At 41.6% G+C, this 20319-nt stretch overlaps 1 protein-coding gene across 2 annotated transcripts in view; it reads right to left on the reverse strand.

Moving 5' to 3' along the window:
- The window catches only part of arhgap21a (Rho GTPase activating protein 21a), a 100771-nt gene that overhangs the window by 72256 nt on the left and 8196 nt on the right, over positions 1-20319 (reverse strand). The window contains exon 1 of one of the 2 annotated variants that reach the window (XM_013910175.1): positions 16167-16814. The exons of the other annotated variant lie outside the window; for it this stretch is intronic. Coding sequence (XP_013765629.1) covers positions 16167-16250 — 84 coding nt within the window. The 5' untranslated portion in view covers positions 16251-16814. Of the gene's footprint in view, positions 1-16166; positions 16815-20319 lie in introns of those variants that run through there. 2 annotated transcript variants of the gene reach the window in all.

Raw genomic sequence — 20319 nt, forward strand, 5'->3', positions numbered from 1 at the left:
GTTATGGCGTTAACATAATTTTAATGAGATTAACGCTGACAGCACTACTTTTAATTGAATTTGGAATTATTTAAACTTATTCAACTGAACTGAATAAGTCAGTTTTTGGTACATTTTTGAGAGTCTTGAAGCAAGTTATCTCATTTCTACCTGCACTTTGATACAAGGCTTATCTTCTAACCGTGACTCCTTCTCTGCTAAAATAATGAATGTAGCCGTTTATGAAATAAAGGAACAACGCTGCACATTTTCTATAATAATTTGGACATATCACACTGATCAAACAACTCAAGGTCCTGAAGAAGCTTTGTAAAATCCCTTCAACATGGCCACGTAGAGGAGCCTGGATCACAAAAGCTTTCAGGATGTTCTCTTAGCAAATTGTGGTTTGTAGCCTGTTAAGCTTGTTACAATTTTCTTGTGGCATAAAATGAGATGTCAATTTTATACTCACTTTACTAAACTTTAGAGGAAAACATCCGGCTGCTCTGACAGTTGTGCTCAGAGTCCTCAACTGTTGGCTCATACTCAGATTATCTAAAGGATCTGAAGTGTGACTGCTAACCAGAACGACTGAGGAAGAAAGTGTGGATCAACAGTAATTGTTAACATATGTGCCAGCTGCCATGCACAGTCGTAGAACTTTAAATTGAAATTTTCTGTCTCACTGTCACAAATTTCCTTACTCCCCACTTGGGGCTGTCCACACGACCTAAGCATTAATATACAATCTAAACATGAATTAAAATAAATCACTGCTTGTTACTCTGCTGCATTTTGGTTAATTTATTTGTGAGCATCATTATTTCAGCTGCGTTCTTCTTGTGTCAACATCCTTAGTATTTACAACCAGTTCAGGGAGAGTCTCCTTTGTGCTTATTAACTATCTCCCCTCAAAGAAAACTCGGTTCGCAGCAACCATAAAATATTCAACCAAACATAGCATGCATAAATAATGTTTACAAATATATACAAATGAGCAAAAACCATTCCTGGAAAAAAAGGACTAGCAGGCTAGCAGAATTAGTGGAAGGAAAACAAAACTCAAGAATATAAAAGAGGGGCCCAACAATACAAACAATTGCATGTCCACATGAATAAAAGGTATCAAAAACTGTGACTCAGCAGCATCTATTGTTTATACTGGGATAAGGCACATGTGTGAGCTTATGTGCTACTGTAAAAGGGAAAGAGAAAGGGCTGTTGGTGCTACTGCATGTCCAGATTGAAGGCCAGATGGCTTCACAAGCAAACCACTCTGACTGCCACTTGCTTGTGCCACCACCATGGGAGGAGGGAGAGGGTTTGTGTGTATGTGTGTGTATGGGTGTGTTTGTATGTACAAGAAGAAGTCAGTGATGGTGGTTAAGTGATTAAGTATTAAATCTGTTTCTAATCTGCTGGCGGGTGATTTCTACAGGAGACAGAGAGGACTTTTGTGCAGCTTTCACACATATAAAAACTAAAGAGAAAACAGTGCCGAACACACTGACATACACAAACACACTGAGCTTTCACTGGCATGTAAAATGGTGTAAGGTTTCAAGGTTAAGGCTAAAGGTCAAGGGTTATAGGAGAGCAGCACACAAGACACTTAGTCTTAGTGGAGACGGCAAGAGACAAAGGCACCGAGTCAAGCGAGGTGGGAAGGCTTCAGACAGTCTTTGTTTATTTCACAAACCTACAGTGTTTTGATACTTAAACGACAACTTAAACAGGTCATTGTTGTGGTAGTCTCCTGTCTGGAGGTTATTTTTTACATTAATGCAAATGCAAAAAAGCTTAAGGGAAGCTTAATCCATCTAAACTGACATGAGAAAAAAATCTAAGGTTAATCTTTGGAGGAAAAAAAAGAGGGAAAAGCAGAGAAAGTAGTTCAAAACGTAGCAATGGTACCCTTAACGTGTTTATAGTAGGAAACTGCCACGTAGTGATACTAAGAGGGCTGTGGATTGCTGTAAAAGCAAAAAGCTACAATTAAATAGCTCTCAAGGAAGAAGTGCAAAGACAAAAAAAAGGCAAAGCAGCAGGGGTTCAGCTAAATCCAGACCTCATTAATTTAGCACCTTGGACATCTAAATTGGCATGGACCAATCGAGCAGGTAAGAGTGAGACAAGACTGGCAGCAATACAGCCACAGATAACTTTAAGTAACAGTATCAGCCGTCAAAGAATACCTAACATCTACTCTGTACGCACAACAACTCCTAATCCATTTAGGAGAGCCAAGATCAGCTGCTAAACAGAGTAAACCTCGCCCAGTCAATCCCATTGACAGGAATGTTCCACCAATCACATCAGGAATAGTGGCAGGAGACACTTTATAGCCCTGCGTTGCTGCCTCAGGACTTTACTGCAATAAACTGGCTGCAAAAGCTGAAGCAGCCATTCTCCAATCAAGGGGCCAGAGAGTGAACAAGTACTGCATTACTTTATGACACAAGGTTAGATGTTCTTTTGCACCATCATAATTATTATGTTTAAATAAGGTAAGAAAACAATTATGTTCAAGGTTGGAAGTGGGATGTTTTGGGGTTTTTTTAACATTCTGCATTTCTGCGTAAATGGACTTCCCTGTTTGCATCTGCCCTAATTATACAATAGCCACACGGCTTTGTCACTTGCCGGGAAAATACCACTTTGAACTCCCAAAGCCTCGTTTGCAGACAATAGCTAATGATCAAAACATCACCTTTACTCAAGCTTAAAATAAAATGCTGAATGACTGCTTTAATCACACATGGACGATTCACGCATATTTGTATAGTGACCCGACTACATAAAAAGGTCTATTTTAGGCCAGGAAAATAAAAACATTGCATGCTCTGTCCCTCAAAAAACATAACAAAGACTAATCCTAATCCCTCAGACATTTTTTAAACCACTGAAGGCGTGTGAAAATTGGGAAATATCAGTGACAAAGTTGGTGAAGGGTAACAATCACTGCTACTGAGCTCAGTGTCACACCACATTTTGTAAATTTAACCCACATTCTCTGTATGAGGTTATGAACTGCTCTGCTTGGGGTGAGCTTTGAGGAACAACCTGTGTGTGTGACCATCCCAGACGTTTCCTGTAGCGCGGATGTGTTGTGACCTTCAGCCAGAGTGCACATCTTCAGCCCGATAGGCCTGCACGAGTATCAGCCCGACAGGCCTGAGCTGAGAATGAGACAACAACAGTCCCCGTAACGTGACACCTCAACATCAAGGGAGAGAGGAAATGGGAGATTAGTACTACAGTATCCAGGTAACAGTCATAAACAGTGCCAAAGCACAACTGAACTCGGAGCGAATCAAAGCCCTGGACCGCATAATGATACGCTGACAAAGACCAGCTTTTGTGGTAGTTAACCAACTGAATGGATAAAATTACTCACTGTGTTTGCGTGCTTGCTGTATGTCGTTATGGCTCGTCTGCTAGGCGGAAAGTGAATATTACACCTGCCAGTAGAATCGTTCATTCAGCCACTTTTTGGCTACTGATCTGCACTTTGCTTCACAAAATTTCCTTAGCCAACTTCTTCCTTTGACATTCATTCAATTGAAGACTCAAGATTCTTTATTTGTCACGTGCATGGTTATACAGGTATAACACGCAGTGAAATGTGACCTGATACGCTCCTCGACTGTGCAAAGAAAAAAAGAGACAGACAAAACTTTATTTGATATTGAGCAAAAGAAGGACGCAAAGCATCCACAAGACCACATTTCTACACGGATTCCTGGACTAAAGAGACTCAAGCCACATTCTGCACATATTCTGTCTTCAAAATCAAGATATTCTGCACTCATTGAACTCAGCAACTGCATTTCAATGTACACCTACATCATTGCTGAGGCTATAAAAGCAAATCCTGTGATGATGTTCTCCAAAGGCACACAGTGCTCCTTTCAAAACACTCGGAACATGCAGTCTGATGATGGAAAATGTTTGCTTTTAAACCGCTGGAAAAGTGTGAGCCTTAGAAATACATGAGCTGAAGACCGTAGGGCCAGTGTAGTGCGTGCTGTCCAACACAGGTCTCTGAGGAGGGTGACGCAATACAGGACGGGAGGGGATGTTGAGGAGAGAGGAGAGGGGGCTGAAGTATGTTGACTATTACGAGCTGAACCCCCCCCCCTCCTCCTGCTTCTCCACCACGTCCGCGGCGGTCCCACCCAACGCTGAGGCCCATCTGGAGTGCCTCGTGACCTGGCTGATTAAAAGCAGTTGGGGCCTTCAGTGAGATACGGCCAGTGGAATGTGGAGACTGTAGAAAAGGCCCAGAGTAAGTGTGTCTAAGAGGTGTGTAAATTCATAAAAATGTGTATGGGATATTCAATGTGCTCTCTGTGTGTCTATGCATCCATTAGAGCATTTGAATCACACATCTGTGAGCAGCCTTGCGTCCATTAGTGCCAGTCAACAGCAATCAATCAAATCTGAGACGAAGGGGCCCTGAGCTCAGCTGATGGATGGATGCCCCTCTGGGACTGATGGGCTGGCTGAATGGGAGCATCTCTGCACCAGAATCACAGCTCTGTGCCTTACTGTTCCTTGACCCTGTTAGCCTACACATAATGGCTCCTGCACATCCAGTGTTTAGGATTATGCCCATTGACCTCCATCAACAGAAACTAAAAGTCTCCTTCCACATAGACTGAAGTGTTTTTCCTGCCTCTGCCTTCACTTTTTCTACCTAACCATCTGCTCCTCATCCACCCCAGACCTGCCAACCTGGCTTTCTACACCCTTCAAGCCACGAGCATTTACTAGCAGCACCCGTTGAGCAGCATCACCCTAGTCGAAATGGAAACCAGGCCGAGAGTCTCATGGCACCCGCTAGAGCATGATATAAGAGCCCACGGTTGAGCTTTACTGCTCTCGTCCCAATAGGGGCTCCTCCATGCGGTTAATGTCAAGCTTAACATGTGTTTTACGGCTTAATTGAATAATGAAGCGATGAGAGAGGAGGAAAAACCACACGACCGAGATCTGCACCAAAAGGCTGCCAGAGGAGGATTGTGCGGTGAGAGACGAATACTTTGGTTTAAAAGCGGTGTTTTCATAACCGCTGTGGCTGTACGACTTGTCAGCGACACTTTCATTATCTCACTAAAAGTGAATCCTCCACAGAGCACCAAAACTGACCACCCCACAGCCCTCTGTCACAGGCCATCCATCAAAGTGATCACAAAAGCAACTGTTTTAAGTCTGCCATTATGATATTTAATTGAATCCATGCTTTCTAATTTAGTTTGCCTAATATAAGTCAATTCAAGCCATGTTTTTCGCTAATGGGGTTTTTTTACCGTCCATCTGGCTGCCTGTTTTCTTCCCGTAACTGTTTGGATTTTTTTCCATCCTATCTGTACACAGTGTCTCCACACAATTATCAGTGAATAATGAAACAATGAAGCTGCAGGTGTTTCTTTACTTTTCTGGAAACTGGAAAACAGAAAACCAAAGCATGTTTCACTCTAATGAAAACATTCCTCATCAGTGTTTCACATAGATTAAAATTTCATTTATGGTAGCAGGATGAAGCCCAATCATGCATTTTTAAATTAAATATTAAATACTGAATAAAGCATATATCATAACAACATAAAACAGAGCTATTCTTCCTGTTAAAAGGGAGTTTTTCCTTCCCACTGTTGCCAAAGCGCTTTATCATAGGGGGTCATCATAGGGGGTTTTCTCTCTTTTCTTTATATTATTGTACGGTCTTTACCTTCCAATATAAAGCACCTAGAGGAAACTGGTATTGTGATTTTATGCTATATAAATAAAATTGGAAAATGTTTAATTAAATGCTGACTCTGTGGTAAAAAATAATAATACTAATAATAATAATAAACCATTAAAAAATAATGGTTTGGGCAAGTTGGAGTTATTTTCCCTGTTTGTTGTGATCAGTGTTGTGGTCATTACATTAAATAATGTATTATGCACATTACACAGAACGATTTTCTTGAAAGTAATGCAAAAGTTATGTTACTTTCATGTTTCTCCATAAAATGACACAAAAAGCATCGTCTCACAATTACCATTTAACAATATAAACATCTAGGCTACAGTTCCACAAATCAACATAAATCCCTATGCTAATGAGGACATGCATATGATCTTTGTCCTGGTACTTTGGTAAGAACCCAAAGACAACAGCAAAAAGCAAAAATGAAAACCAGCACAGAGAGACTTTAAAGCAATCGCCACAATGATTCGACTTTAGAAACATGAATAGGTGGAAATAGAGGCTGCAGCCTGATTGTTCATCAGTTTGTTACCTGTTGAAGTTCAGGGTCTGGCTGCTGAGTGAGAAGCAAAAGCATGCCAGCGTAAATAAGAGGGGTCTGCTTAATGTATAACATAAACAACAAAAAAGGAAAAGAAAAATGTGATGTGAAATGCAAAATCCTATTTGATTTTTGCATGCTATGGTTAAAGAGACTCCAGAGCAAACTGAGGATCGCTCTCACCAGCTGCACTCCATGACACTGGAGTAGGAGTTCATGCAACCAGGATCAAGATACTTTAAGAAAATGACTGTTACTACCAACATCAAGGAACCCAGTAAAACAGCAACCAGGTCAGGCTGCTAGCAGGTGCTACCTGGTTAACATTTAGGAGCAACTGAAATGTGGGTCACTCTTTTGGACCAAATGGAAAATTTATTTAAAATGCTAAAATTTACCCATCTATCCATTTTCTACCACTTACCTGGTCCAGGTTACAGGGGGGAGCAGTCTAAGCAGAAAAGCCCAGGTCTCCCTCTCCATGGCCGCCTCCACCTCCTCAGAGGAGACATAGAGGCATTCCCAAGCCAACAGAGACATAAAATGCCTCACTCAGGTCCAGGGTTTTCCAGGACACATCCTAATCAGATGCCTGAACCACCTAAACTGGCTCATGTTGATGTCGAGGACTAGCAGCTGTATTCTGAGTCTCTTCAACCTAACTCTGAGGAAGACTTACATTGTGCTTAAAAGAAAGCTTATTTCTGCATCTTCTACCCACAAACTCATCCTTCTAGTGACTACCAGAGCTCGTAGCCACAGGTGAGGATAGCAACTCAGATTAACCAGTAAATTAACAGTTTGCCTTTTGCACTCAGCTCTCTCCCCACCCCAACAAAAAGGCACACAACTTACACTGCACCAATCCACTTGTCAGTTTCCCTTCACTTCTGAACAAGACACTGAGATGCTTACATTTTTTTCAATTCAATTCAATTTCGATTCAATTTTATTTATATAGGGCCAAATCACAACAAAGTGACTTGCAAAATCTATTTAGGCAGCCATTAATATACCTCAAAAGCCTGGCTAAGTAAACTGTATGGGTGGGAAAACCCTACCTCGTATACAATGTACAGTATTCATGTACATATAATAGTCTTTCAACCTGTCATGAAAGACAAGACAACAGTGATGACAATGAGAATACACAGTAACCTGACAGGACAGGAAGTGCTGACTAAGTTGCAGCCTTGTCAGTTTTTACCTCAGCTGACCCTGAACAAATAATAAAACATGTCGCAGCAGCATCTAGTTTGATTTACAGGCTGCAGACACATATCTGGAGTTCCTGGGTTTCCGTGCATTTCAACAAATCACTCTGTCAAGGAACCTGCACCGACTGCAGCCAAACACTGCTGCTGCACGTTTACAATCTGCACGTAAATCCCTAAAATTGAACAATTTCAATGAGAAATAACGTCACACAACAGCGGAATTAAATCACTATTAGGTCAAACACATGCAGGATCATCTGCAGCAACAAAACAACACACAGAGAAGCCATTTGGCAGATGGATCAGGGACTGTGAAGGAGCAGAAGTAAACGCAGCAGGTCTCCGGGCCATGATGGCCACACCCGGGCCCAGCTGGAAATGATAAAGCCTCCTGCTCCTCATCTCTTTCACTCCATCTCTGGTCCTGTATTGTTGCCCCTTCTCGCTGCTCCTGACAGCAACTTTAGATCTCAGTCTCTAATTTTGTGTCTCTTTCCCTTTGCACTTCCATTCCTTTTGTCTGCTCGCATCGGATGGTTTTCCAATCATCTGTGGGCCCCATATTACAGAGCGGGAGTGTCCACTGCATTCTCCATCACCACAGTAAACACATAGTCAACCAGTGAGCCACCCTCTCTGGCATGCACAGGCCTCTTTTAAAAAAAAAAAAGAAAAGAAAAGAAAACACAGAGCGAGAAACAGATGGATGTCGTTTGCGCGATGAAGACAAACAATGGCAGTGAAATAGATTTCAGACTGCCAAAAAATAGCAAATTTAGCCCCATCTTCCTCTTGTGACCTCCCCTATGACACTGTCAAATTGGTTTTGGTTGCAATTCATCACTGCTGATTAATAAATCAGGGATCAGCCAATCTCTGACATGCTATCAAAGGACCATAGGTGTGGAAGTGCTCTGAATGCTAATGCAGTATCATCTCATCAGCATGAGAACAAAGCTGTGCTCACAGGCTGAGTGATAGGGGACAGAGGGCATCATTATCACTGTAAAGCCTGCACTGTTTGTGCTGCCTGCCAATCACGTGCTCTGGCTTTGGACCGGCAGCCAATTAGCGCTTCGTTTACTGTGATGCCTCAGGGTTGTGTGAGGAAAACACAAAAATATGCTGGGCTCACCATTTTATGGAAGAGGAGAGAAGGAGGACATGGTTGGGGTTTTGATGCTTTAAATTACATACTGAGAGGGGAAAAAATCATCTCAACTTATTCATTTATCCATCTCAGCTAAATCAGCCACTGAGGAACAAGGGTTTCATGGAGAGGGTGACCGACACACACCAGTGATCTATAGATTCTCTGTCAGATGGATTATCACTCTTCCTCTGCCCGTCTTGTATGACGTAACTGCTCTTAGCGGGCTGCCTGAGTTTAAATATACAGTGTGCATTTACAGAAAACAAACCCACACAAATAAAAATCAGTATAATCAGCATTTCTTCTCCATCATATGGGTGATATTAACAACATCACCTCAACACATCCTGAGGGGCGGGCAAAAAGGCCAGTGTGCAGTGTGTAAACAAAACAACACCTTCTCACAATCACACGATCGCACATACATGCATGCTCACACAGCTCCACCCACTGGCGACGCTCCTCCCAGCCCTGTCTGCATTGCACCAAAGAGAGCTGCATCTTGTCCAAGCAGGTTTTTCACCCAAGCCAAGGAGTCTTAGCAGCATCCAGACACGTCCTATTCACATCCTGCACTCTGCCTCTAGGAGACTGTTGCTCTTGATTAAACTCAAAAGAAGAAAGGGGTCTACGCTTTCAAGGATGAGGCGTTTGCTGGTTTTGCTGATTTTTTTCAGCTCCACAGAGACCCGTAGAAACAGCATCCCTGTTTGTATTTACGGCAGCACTAAGTACATATGTCGGCAGGATTATGCGTCTGTGTGGTTGCGTGCGGAGGGGGAGTGAGTGAGGGGGTTATTGTGGCAGTAAGGGGTGAATCAGCATTCTGTTCACGCCGCTTTTCACTACAGCTGCTGAGGACTCAAAACCAAATTTGCGGCAGTTTGATGCAGCAGGAGTAACACCAAAGGATGCAAATGTTTCCTTTCTAGGTATCAGACGTGACCTAATTTTGGGCGAGAACAAAAAAAGTATAAGTCGATTCATGATATTCTGTTACTTTAGGAATGATTTGATGTTGCTAGGCTGTTTAGCTGTGTTTTGTGCTCAAATGAGCACAATTGTGTGCCTCCAGCGAGCACTGCTTGTAACAAAACCCTGTTAAAATGCTTCTAGTGTCATCTCCAAGGTTCATGCACCCATAGATAAACTATCTTCACACACAGGGTTTTGTTACAAGCAGTGCCCTTTGCATGTAAACATTAACCAAGTGGCTCCATAGTATAGTGGTTTACACATTTGCCTAACAAGCAAAAGATCCTCGCTTCAGTTCTGGGAGGAGACACGTATCCCTTTGGGGTTGTTTCAGGAAGGGCATCCTCTCCTAAATCACACACCCAGAGCTACCTGCTATGGCAACCCCTTGTGAATAAGGAAACAGCCAAAAGTGGCTTATATTTCTAGTATGTAAACATTAACCTGTCTCAGTGGGAGGCATTGCCTAATGGTTTCATGCCTCAGTACGCCCAATGTGGTCCAAAACTAAAAGTGAGCAGTTTGGTGTTGGAGGTAAGCTTCGAAGAATAGCTGAATAGTTTTCAGTGAAAATCAATTTTTTTACTGGAAATGTCCACTACCACTTGTTGAGCAGCACTTACTGTTGATTAATTATTTATTTAAGCAATAGTTTGAAATATTACCCTTTTAGCCCTAACCTTTTCACAGCACAAAACTGTCAGTTTCAGCTTGCTCACCTTTATCAAACAGAAAAAGCAACATGTTTACCACTTCAAGTCAACATCTTTCACAGCTCACTGAGCTCAGCGGACTATTGAAACCCCAGCAGAGACTCCTATGGTGGCATGTGGACTGCACTAGGCTAAACACATCACTTTAATACACGATGTTGTCTTCCATAGTGTCTTTTATCCTATCTTCCATCCACAAGATGATTGCCCCTCCATGAGCCGGGATATGCTGGATGTTTCTTCCTATAAAAGGGAGTTTTTCCTTCTCACTGTCTCCAAGTACTTGCTCATAGGTGGTCATCTGATTGCTGGGGTTTTCTCTCTACTTTTGTACTGTCTTTAACTTACAGTTAGCTAGTATAAAGCGCCTTGAGGTGACTGTTGCTGTGATATTGTGCTATAAAAAAATAAAATTGAAATTAACTGAATTGACATTTATATCAGTTTAATAAGACAAAAACAAAGCATTTTCTGTTGTACAGTTCTGCCTGAGTGCTGCTACAGCCTACTACCAGAATCTTTTCCTTTTCTAGCTCCTTTCATAAACATTAAGTCAGTTAGAGCCATGAAAAATGTTCTCTGCTGGGGATGAGTATGAAAATCCACTCTTACAAAATTATGTGTAGCAGTAATGTCAACAACCCTCCCGTCCTCTCTTTTAGTGTTATTATGAATACCAAGTACAGTCAGTCCACCACAGAAGGGCACATTCAAACCAAAAACCTTTGGTTGAACAACATGTTTCCTTCAAATGTGTTGCAATGCTGTGCAGGAGGATTTGAGGATTTGTTTTTTTCTTCTTTCATGGGAGTGTCAGAAGTGTTACCCAATCGGCAGCGACGTATACACACACATATATATATAAACCCACAGATATTAACCTAGAAGTAAAGGGGATTAGCTCCCAGTAGCGCCTTGTTTGTATAACTTAAGTGCTGTTTAATTTAATTAAATGTTTTCCTATTTTTTTTTCTTGAGACTGAATGCAGCCCAGGTGCTGGAAACCCTAGATACCCCACGATGGAGGTTTTAATTCTTTAAATGACTTACTAAGAGGAAAAAAAATCCTCAAGTTATTCATCAATCCATCTTAGCTAAATGAGCCACTGAGGAACAAGGGTTTCATGGAGAGGGTGACCGACACACACCAGTGATTTATGGATTCTCTGTCAATCAAACCTGTATCACTTCCAAAAAACAGAAATTATATAAAAATCATCAAATACTGAAAATGTCAATATTTTCACATTATTTTCTTCTTCTAGTGTTGATGACAGAATGCTAGAAAGTCTCAGAAAACAAGTGATTAGATGTATCCTCCACCTTATGATCTAAGTTCAAGGAATCAAATCCTTACGAATGACTGATTTTATGCCTGAGACAAGCACATGATCAGACTATATCATCATGAGTGTTCGGACATTTCAGGCTGAAAAAACATAGTTGAACAGATAAACAAGTTTCTCTCTCTTTTTTTTTTTTACTGACATGCTCAAATTGTCAAGCATAATAGTTCAACATAATTCAAGAGTAAAACCTCAAGCATCAAACCAAATGAGCAGACAACTATGCGCTTCTTCATTAACAAACATAAAGATTTCCCCGAGGAAAATGCATGCCACAGAGGCACATGTGCTAGCATGGGGCTGATTAAAGTTCTGAAGTCTGCTCGGAACTGATTTGAAAGTTTTATGACTCCCCTTCCCTCCCTTTTTCCCGCCTCATCTCACTGCCCCTCGGCTGCTTTCATATGCTAATGGACGGGCAATTGTGCGGGCCAACAGCCTGGAATTCCTCTCCACAAAGGAGAAATGGAGATGGAAGGAGAAAGGAGAGAAAGGGACAGACGGACAGAGAGAAAGACCAGCCGACAGTGGGCCGACACACATCAGACGCTGAAAAGGGGTTTACTGCAAGACCACACGAAGCCAAAAAAAGGTTTTCTACTCAAGTGTATGCCAGTTTAATTATGTTTAGAGCTATTAACTAATCTGCAGCTTCCTGCTGCCATTAATTAATTAAAACCTCAGCCCCAAGAAGTAGTCAAAGTGCATTAACATACCCAACACCTTGAAATAAACCATCGCATTTAACTTATTATTAATATACACAAGGATCTGCTGTTTAGGAAAATCATTTTACTAATACTACTAAAATACCAATAAAAATACGAATAAAGCTTCATGGAGCGCTTGGAAAGCCCTTCCTCTGGTTTTGGGTGTGGTCCATCAATATGGGGATGTCAGAGATGGCTTCCAACACACCAACAAGAAAAGCCATCCCCCCACGTGTACAGCTCAGAGCCAGAGGCATCCAAACAAAGACAGTGCGGATATACACAGCGCCCTTACATCCAGTCACCTCACCAACCCCTTAGAGAAAAGAGAGCAGGTGGGCCAATTAGAGTCCCCAGGGTCCCCCCACCCCCGATGCAAGCAAGGCCCTGTATAATTGCTTTCCTCATCGATGAATTATTAATTCTAGTTGCTCTTTGAGGTCTTTTGACAGCGTAAGGTTGTGACAGTGTGCCCCCATGACACATACACTCTCATGTTTAACCCCCTAGTGCCATGTCAGAAGTACTCCTCAGACCAAAGTGAGGTGAAACATCCAACCAGCCAAGGTGGAACTGATGCTACCTACGACTGGTAGTTGCTTTAGTTTGTATGCATATTAAAAGAGACTTAAACCTAAAGACAAGAGTAACAGTTTTTACTCATTACAAGTTTTTAAAATAGTGAAACTGAAAAAACCTAAAAAAAAAAAATAACACTATGCTGTTTGATGAAGTTTTTTTTGTTTTGTTTTTTTATCAACATCAACACATCTGCATGATGCTAATAATCTACCAGTCTGTTAGCCACTATTAGCATAACACAAGCTACAGTAAATCTTTGATTTAACTATTGGAGGTGAGGCTGCTCAGAACAAAAGAAAATTATAATGAAGGGTTTCTTTCTGTTGCCTAATTGGCCTTTGGGGTATAATTATGCATGCAAAGATGACTGAAAAATTAAACCCTGCTTAAAAAATCTGGAAATGATTTTATTACAGTGCTGCATGAAACATATTTGTTGGGCATCAGATTTTTCCTAGTAGTATAAAAAAAAACATAATCTCAAAACAACATATATGACCTTGACCTAGAGTCCAATCTGGATGAGGACCCATCGGATGATTGTTGCATGCAAGTTTGACTAAATCCTTCCCAATACTGTAGGAGGAGTAGCAATGCATGTGAACTGTGGACAGATGGACAGTGGGACACTCCCAGGATACAAATGGGAGTTTGGCCAAAACCAGGATGTGTTTTTTACTGTGAATCTTGCATCTTGCGAGCCACAGAAGGTCTACAGCAGCAGTGATTATGTTCATCTTCAAAAACACTGATACAACTTTTTAATCTTCTAACAGCTCTGATAACCAAAGACTCTCTTTCCTTCATCTTGGCTCAAGTGAATCTCAACAGGGCGGGCTTCACGAAGGAGAGTAATCAATCTTGTTTCCATGATAGTTGGACCCCAGGAAGCCAATTGTAATGTGAAAATAAAATGTGATTAATTGGCCTAGTCCTAGTTGGAGTTAAGGTGCATTGTTTGGTGAAAAAAATTGGCATTCGTGGAATAAAAACGGCAAACAACCATAGTTCTGCTGGAGAAATTCTATTTCTAAATGTCCATCACAAAGGTTACAGCACTTGTACAAAGTTCCAAGTAATGGCCTCTCAGGAGGTTTTCATATACATAACACTCCAGTAATAAGTAATATATGGAAACAAAAAGAACCAAAAGTAGGCTATATTACCAGCTACTCTCACTGTCACACAGCTGGTCAACTGTTGGTTTCAGAGGGTTACAGATGTCGCTCCCGTATCCAATGCAGTATAGAGGGGAGGTTGAAGGAGTTTCCAAAATTAGGAGTAGATCTAACAGCTTTAACTTAACCCCATCTGGTGCCTGAAAAACTTTCTTTTACTTCTGTATTTAGACATGCGACTGATAAAACACAATGTTTAAACAACATGACATTAATTTCAAGTGTTATCTGATGTATAAGTGTTTAATTCAAACCTGTTAAGAATAAAGCAATCCCCCAACCAAATAATAACTTTGAGATAGTCTTTGATTATTTGTTTAACTTGAATATTAATAGTGCCGGGGCCTCACAGTTATTTGGTGGCAGTGTTGTTGATTCCCTGGCCTCTCTCTCGTAGTTTCACACCAGGTGTGAGCCTGTAAATATTTTATGGAGCCTCGGTGCTGTGCTACTGGCACACAAAGGCTGTTTTCAGCGCCCTGGACAGCAGCGGCTCTCTGGAAACAGAGGCCTATCAGTTCGGCTTGGGACGCAAACAATTTTCAGCGCAGCTAAAATTAAATTAGGGGAAGGGGCAAGCCAGAGAGCAGAGCTGCCACATTGCTCAACACGGCAAGACTTCTTTAGTCCTCACATCAGGCATTCCATGGCAAAATGAAAAAAGGGAGAGGGGAAAAATGCATGAAACAATGAGCTGTCTGTGTGGGTATCCAGTGAAAAAGCCTAAGAGGCATGTCAGAGATATGAAGGGTTTGTTATGGTGCCAAGTTGACTTCTCTGCATGTAAAGACAGATGGATCCAAACTAGATAACACAGAAAACAGCATTGTATGGACGAGACATCCATATTCATATACTTGGATGTCCTGGCGCTTACATCATTCTCTCAACATAGGACGACTTCACCCTTTACTAGACATCCCACCCCCATTAAAGAGTAAAAGTACAACTTCCTCTAGATTTCAGCAGCCAGGCTTTGATCCTAAGCTAACCCGATAAGTTTATTCTTCATTTTTGAACACCAATCAAGAGTATTTTTTGCATTTACAAATGAGCCCGAATCAATGTTGGGCGATATGTTGAAGCCGGCCACCGCCCAACGGTAGCCGATAGAGCTAGCAGCACACAGACGCAGCTAAACACCTGGCATGTGCTCTCAGATAGCTTGTAAGCTCAGTCTGCATGATAACGTTGCCAAAAATTTGGAAAATGCCTGTTTCATTTGCTGCTTCAAGCTAAATTTTAAAAAAAAGTTGTTCAGCATTTTTTTCAGTCTTTTTTTATAATTTTAAGGTTATTTTGCTTTCTCCAATAGCTATATAACAGTGATATTCACATTATCCCAACACCTTTGCTTTAAAATATGTGCAGCGTTATCTTTCCACCTGAATTTATAGAATCAACAAAAAATTTATTTAAAAAAAAAATGCAAACCAATGCAAGAAAACAACCATCATCATAGTAATTGATGCAAAAAATGTACCACTGCTCCCAACTGGGTCAGTATTTCTCTTATCGCTCTTATTGTATTCAATCTAGTTTCTCCTCCACAGTCCTTCCAGTAAGTTGTGCTGGACAGAGAATACTTCTTATTAAATCACTTCGTAAGACTGATTTTATAAAACCAAGTTTAGCGTCGAGCCACCTGAGGCTACACGAGGCACTCTGTGTGCAAGAACGGGGACACTCAGAGGTCAGCATGCCAAGCACTCCACAGTCTCTAATTCCACACTGCACTTCTGAATGAATGCTGGCTATTAATACCCGAAATGTCAGGGATGCCTTTGCTGGAGAACTCCAGAGAGAAACAGGGGCCAGGGAGGAAGGCGAGTTCGTAAAGAAGAGTAAGGAGAGGTGACTGATATCTGCAGGTCAAAGTAATGCTGCTGCATGACTGCTGCAATGGGAATGACTCGCGTAAGGGAACTATGTTAGTCTAATAGCTAAAAACAGCCTTACAGCAAGATGGCTCTAAATATTGTTATAATACCAAAGAAAAGAGAAGACTGACCTGATTGCTCCAGGCGCAGTACAGATCACAGATCAACCTCCAGTTGTTGTTAATCATACAGTCGAGAACTTTAAGATGAGCCATTATCACTGAAGAAACATGAGCCGCCCAGACACCTGCCCCTCAGCTGTGTGTACCATACCCCGCTGTGCCCAGCGGCACCCTGCTGGCACCGTCGCTACTTCTTCTCCACCCCGGAGAGGCGAGTGCGAGGAGGCGAGAGAGAAGCATCAGCAGAAGGGTACGTCCACGTGCCCATCTGCAAGCCCAGCAGGTACCCTGTCAGCTGTGGCCATCGCCCCAGACACGCTTAATGAACAATATGTTAATGATTCAGGCTGCACAGAAACTCGGGGGATTATCTTTGCATTTAAAAGAAAGAAAAAAGAGAGAGGAGTAGGAGAAAAGAGTTAACAGCATGCTGACCGGCGGCGGCGACGCCTAAAAGACAACGCAGAAGGATGCGCCTCTCCTTGCTATGCGCCTCTGCGTTTTGCTAGGCTCTTTTTGATGTTCTCTGTCTCTCTTCCAGGCTGGCTGTGCCTCCCGGTGCTCGTCTCTGCAGTGGTACCAGGCACAGGCAGCTTGAGATTGAGAGCGGCACAGGATCACTCTTAATCTACATGCATCAGGCCACAATGCAGGACAACCAAATGACTACCCTCCTCTCTTCCTCTGCCTCCTTAAAAGTCTCTGTCTTTGACTTGATCCATATCTTCCTCTGCAGTCTCATACTGAAGCTCAATTAAATGCTTGTAATACCTAAACGGGGCTCAAGATATCCTGCAAGAAGGTATAGTAGGGAGGCGCTATGCAGGCGCTCTGCCTCAATCTGAAAACCTGAGTGATGCTGCACTTTGCCGGCAATGCGGGACGCTGTGCAGCCTGAGTTATTTATTTCATTACTCTGCAAAAAACTCTTCAGACTCCCTGACAAAAGGCTGGAGGAGTGCCGCAGCCCCCACCCTCACAGAGCAAAGTCCCACCTTGCGCTCTTAAGTAAATGAGCGTCCAGTTTAAGACTTCCTCTTGCTGTGGGATATCAAAGAAATCAAGATTTTAAAAGAAAGAAAAAGTATGCAGTGAATCATTTTAATATGTGAGAAGACAGAATCTGCAAACTACTGGATGCCAGTAAACAGCTGCCTGGGACTACTTATGTTTCTTCCACTCCTTTGATGCTCTATGACGTCCAGATGCTTGTGAGTGTGACAGCCTGCTTCATCAGGGAGATGCATTAAATCCACTTCAAATGAGAAACTCCATAACTACAAAGCAGCCTGAGGTGGGATTTAAAATATTCATACATTTTTAATAAAAGCTTCTGTTTTTTTTCCTTCTCTAAAGATTGCAAAGCCTGAGCAGGAATTATAATTAAACGTGTGCAAAATTCAGAATATGTAATCCATAAAATTATCGTGCCCTCATCTGAAAACGTTCAACTTTTGAGTGACATCTGCACACACAAGGGGACAACAGTGAACTGGCACCAACAGCAGCAGCAGTACTCCTTTCATATTTTTAAAAGAAGAGTGAGACAGCTTAAGTAATCATGCAGACATGAGACTGTGTCAGGTCAGGAGGCTACAAACACAGTCTGGCCCAAAAGGTCAGCCAAGTCCCCACACTCGACCGGAGACCAGACATGGCTACCCAAAACTCAGTGCTCACCAGCTCGGGAGATGAACACTCACTGGCTCTTCTCTGCTTTTTCCTCTGGGCTGTAGTGCTATTTACCCACCTAGATTGCTCTGATATGAGTTTCCCTTTTTTAGGGATATTATCTATAGAGATGTCTACTAAACTTAATTAAAGGGGTGTCCACTGTGGGAGTTTGTGGTGAGCAATTTCATATAGGAACTATTTTCATTCTATCAAACTACAAAATCAACCTGTACCACAGTGCAGACACAGTAAGTACCTGAAACTGCAGTTCCTCACCTGGCCACTTGAGGCTTGCTTCAGTCACTATGGTCTCACATGTTAAAATGCTCAACGTTACACCAAAGCATGCTTATTATAGCCTAGTATGAAAAACTGTTTAGATCTATATGGATAACAACTATGCAACATGTGAATTTACTTATAATAATCCATGTGGATTTTAAGCCTAGCTGTAAGCATTTATAAAGTGTGGCCAGTGTGTGCAAACACAGTGTCCTAGGTCTCAGTACACTGTGTTTGCACAGTCTGTGCCTTTTAGAGAATTTTATTGTAATTATGTGACAAACATTACAGCTTATTGAGTCGTAACATTCATCCAAAAAATTTTGCTTCAGTTCCCGTTAATTTCTTAGTCTGTTACTTACCATTAATGACCTATAGTGTCTATACACTGCACCCGTACTATTTATACATTTTTTATACATTTTTAACCAGTTGCAGTGACTCTAGTAGTTAACTTAGTACCTCAGCCTTTCATCCAAATATGGTCACTTTCAGAACAAAAAGCTAATATGTAAATAAGGATGAAGTCACAGTGGCTATCTCTATCTTTTATAGGCAGTCGATGGCATATAGCTGTGAGGAGAGGCTGATATTCATGGCAGTGACAAGATGTAAATGTACATGTTTGGTGTGAAGTCTGCAGACTGGAATTAAAACATGCATATTTGATTTTACTGTGAAATTGCTTCTTTAAACTTACAGCTAACTTTACCTTCAGAGGGGAGGCACCAAATATGTCTGGTTAGCTTAAAAAAAATAACCACATGGGTGGAGGGGGCTTCTGTCAAGATGCTCAGCAAGACAAGCCAAAATATCACATAGAATAAGTCAAAACATGATGTCAGTCAAACCGTCCAGCTGTCTGCAGACTTCCTGGCGAGATTAAGGCCGTCAAAGTCGATGTTTTGACATCTTACATTTAAAACAAAACACAACAAAATGCTTAAGAAGTCAGGGGGATTAATACAAGCAAATCTTCGACCAATATCTTCAACGAGGACTCACTGTTCCCACAATATCTAAATCTAGGCCAGGCAATTCTAATAAAGTGCGTCATTCCTTGGCGATGTTTCAAAAAAGTGAAATTACCTCTTAAAAGGCATCAAAATGTTTCTGAAAAATATTCTGAAAGCAGTTTGTGAGAGAGGACTTTGCATCAGTTCAGCTTTCCTTATAATAGCAGAATTTGTTTTAGATTTCTGGAAATTAAAGACATCACGTTAGTCCAAATTATCTCATGCTGGAATAATTTAAAGCATAAAATGCTGAATTACTGACACACAACTGTCTAAATAACATCTAGACAGTAAACCGCTGTGACATAATGCAGCACCATGTGGCTCCAAAACTCCCTCCATCACACGCCAGGAATAGTCCGGTAAAGAGCAAAAGCATGTGCCCTCCCCCCACGATGAAGCCAATATAATCCAATCAATTGTGAGTTATGGATCTCGTGGCGCTCTCACGCAGGCAGTGCCACAGGACCTCGCGTTCAAAACAACACACAGCGCATGTGTGTTCCACAGATATCCACGTTACCTCAGTTCACTGACGGAAAATAGATGAGGCCATCAGGAAGAGAATGCCATGAAAGTCACAAAAGGACACGAGGCTTATTGAGACAGCAGATGGATGAGGTGGGTTATTAACATCAGTGGAGAAGAGTTAATACACATCAAAATTAGCATTTTTATTCAGTCCAAATCCATCCAGATAGCTAATTTTTATAACTGCTAAACAGAAAATGCAGGTAAAGAAATCCCAAGGAGGTGGAGCACTAAGAGGAAAGTAGGTGGAAGTGCCTTTAGTCAAGAAACTAAACCCTCCCACCCCAAAAAATCATTGCGCTATGTATCATTAATTTGTGTATGTGAGTGATATTTAAAAACTGTACTTTATGTGTTCAAACTCAAACCTCAGACACCAGCATGCTGGCTCAGGTTTAGTTCTGCTTGGACCAAGATGACAGTAAGAAAGTCGTTATTGAACAAGAAGGCTACGACAAATTAAGCCATTTGGTAACCTTAGTTTCAAGAAGCCAAACAAGAAAAAACAGCTGCAAATCAATTTGTTTTGTTAAGCTCTTTCAAAAGTTATTGAGTTATTGTGTTAAATAAACATGACGTCAATGGTGACCAGAATAATCTGATTATGACTTGTGCTGTGAGACATTAATAAGTCTAGAAAAGCACTGCCTAAATGCAGC

The sequence above is a fragment of the Pundamilia nyererei genome, unplaced genomic scaffold, assembly GCF_000239375.1.
Source record: "Pundamilia nyererei isolate P.nyererei 1_Seehausen unplaced genomic scaffold, PunNye1.0 scaffold00037, whole genome shotgun sequence".
NCBI classification, from domain to species: Eukaryota; Metazoa; Chordata; class Actinopteri; order Cichliformes; family Cichlidae; genus Pundamilia; species Pundamilia nyererei.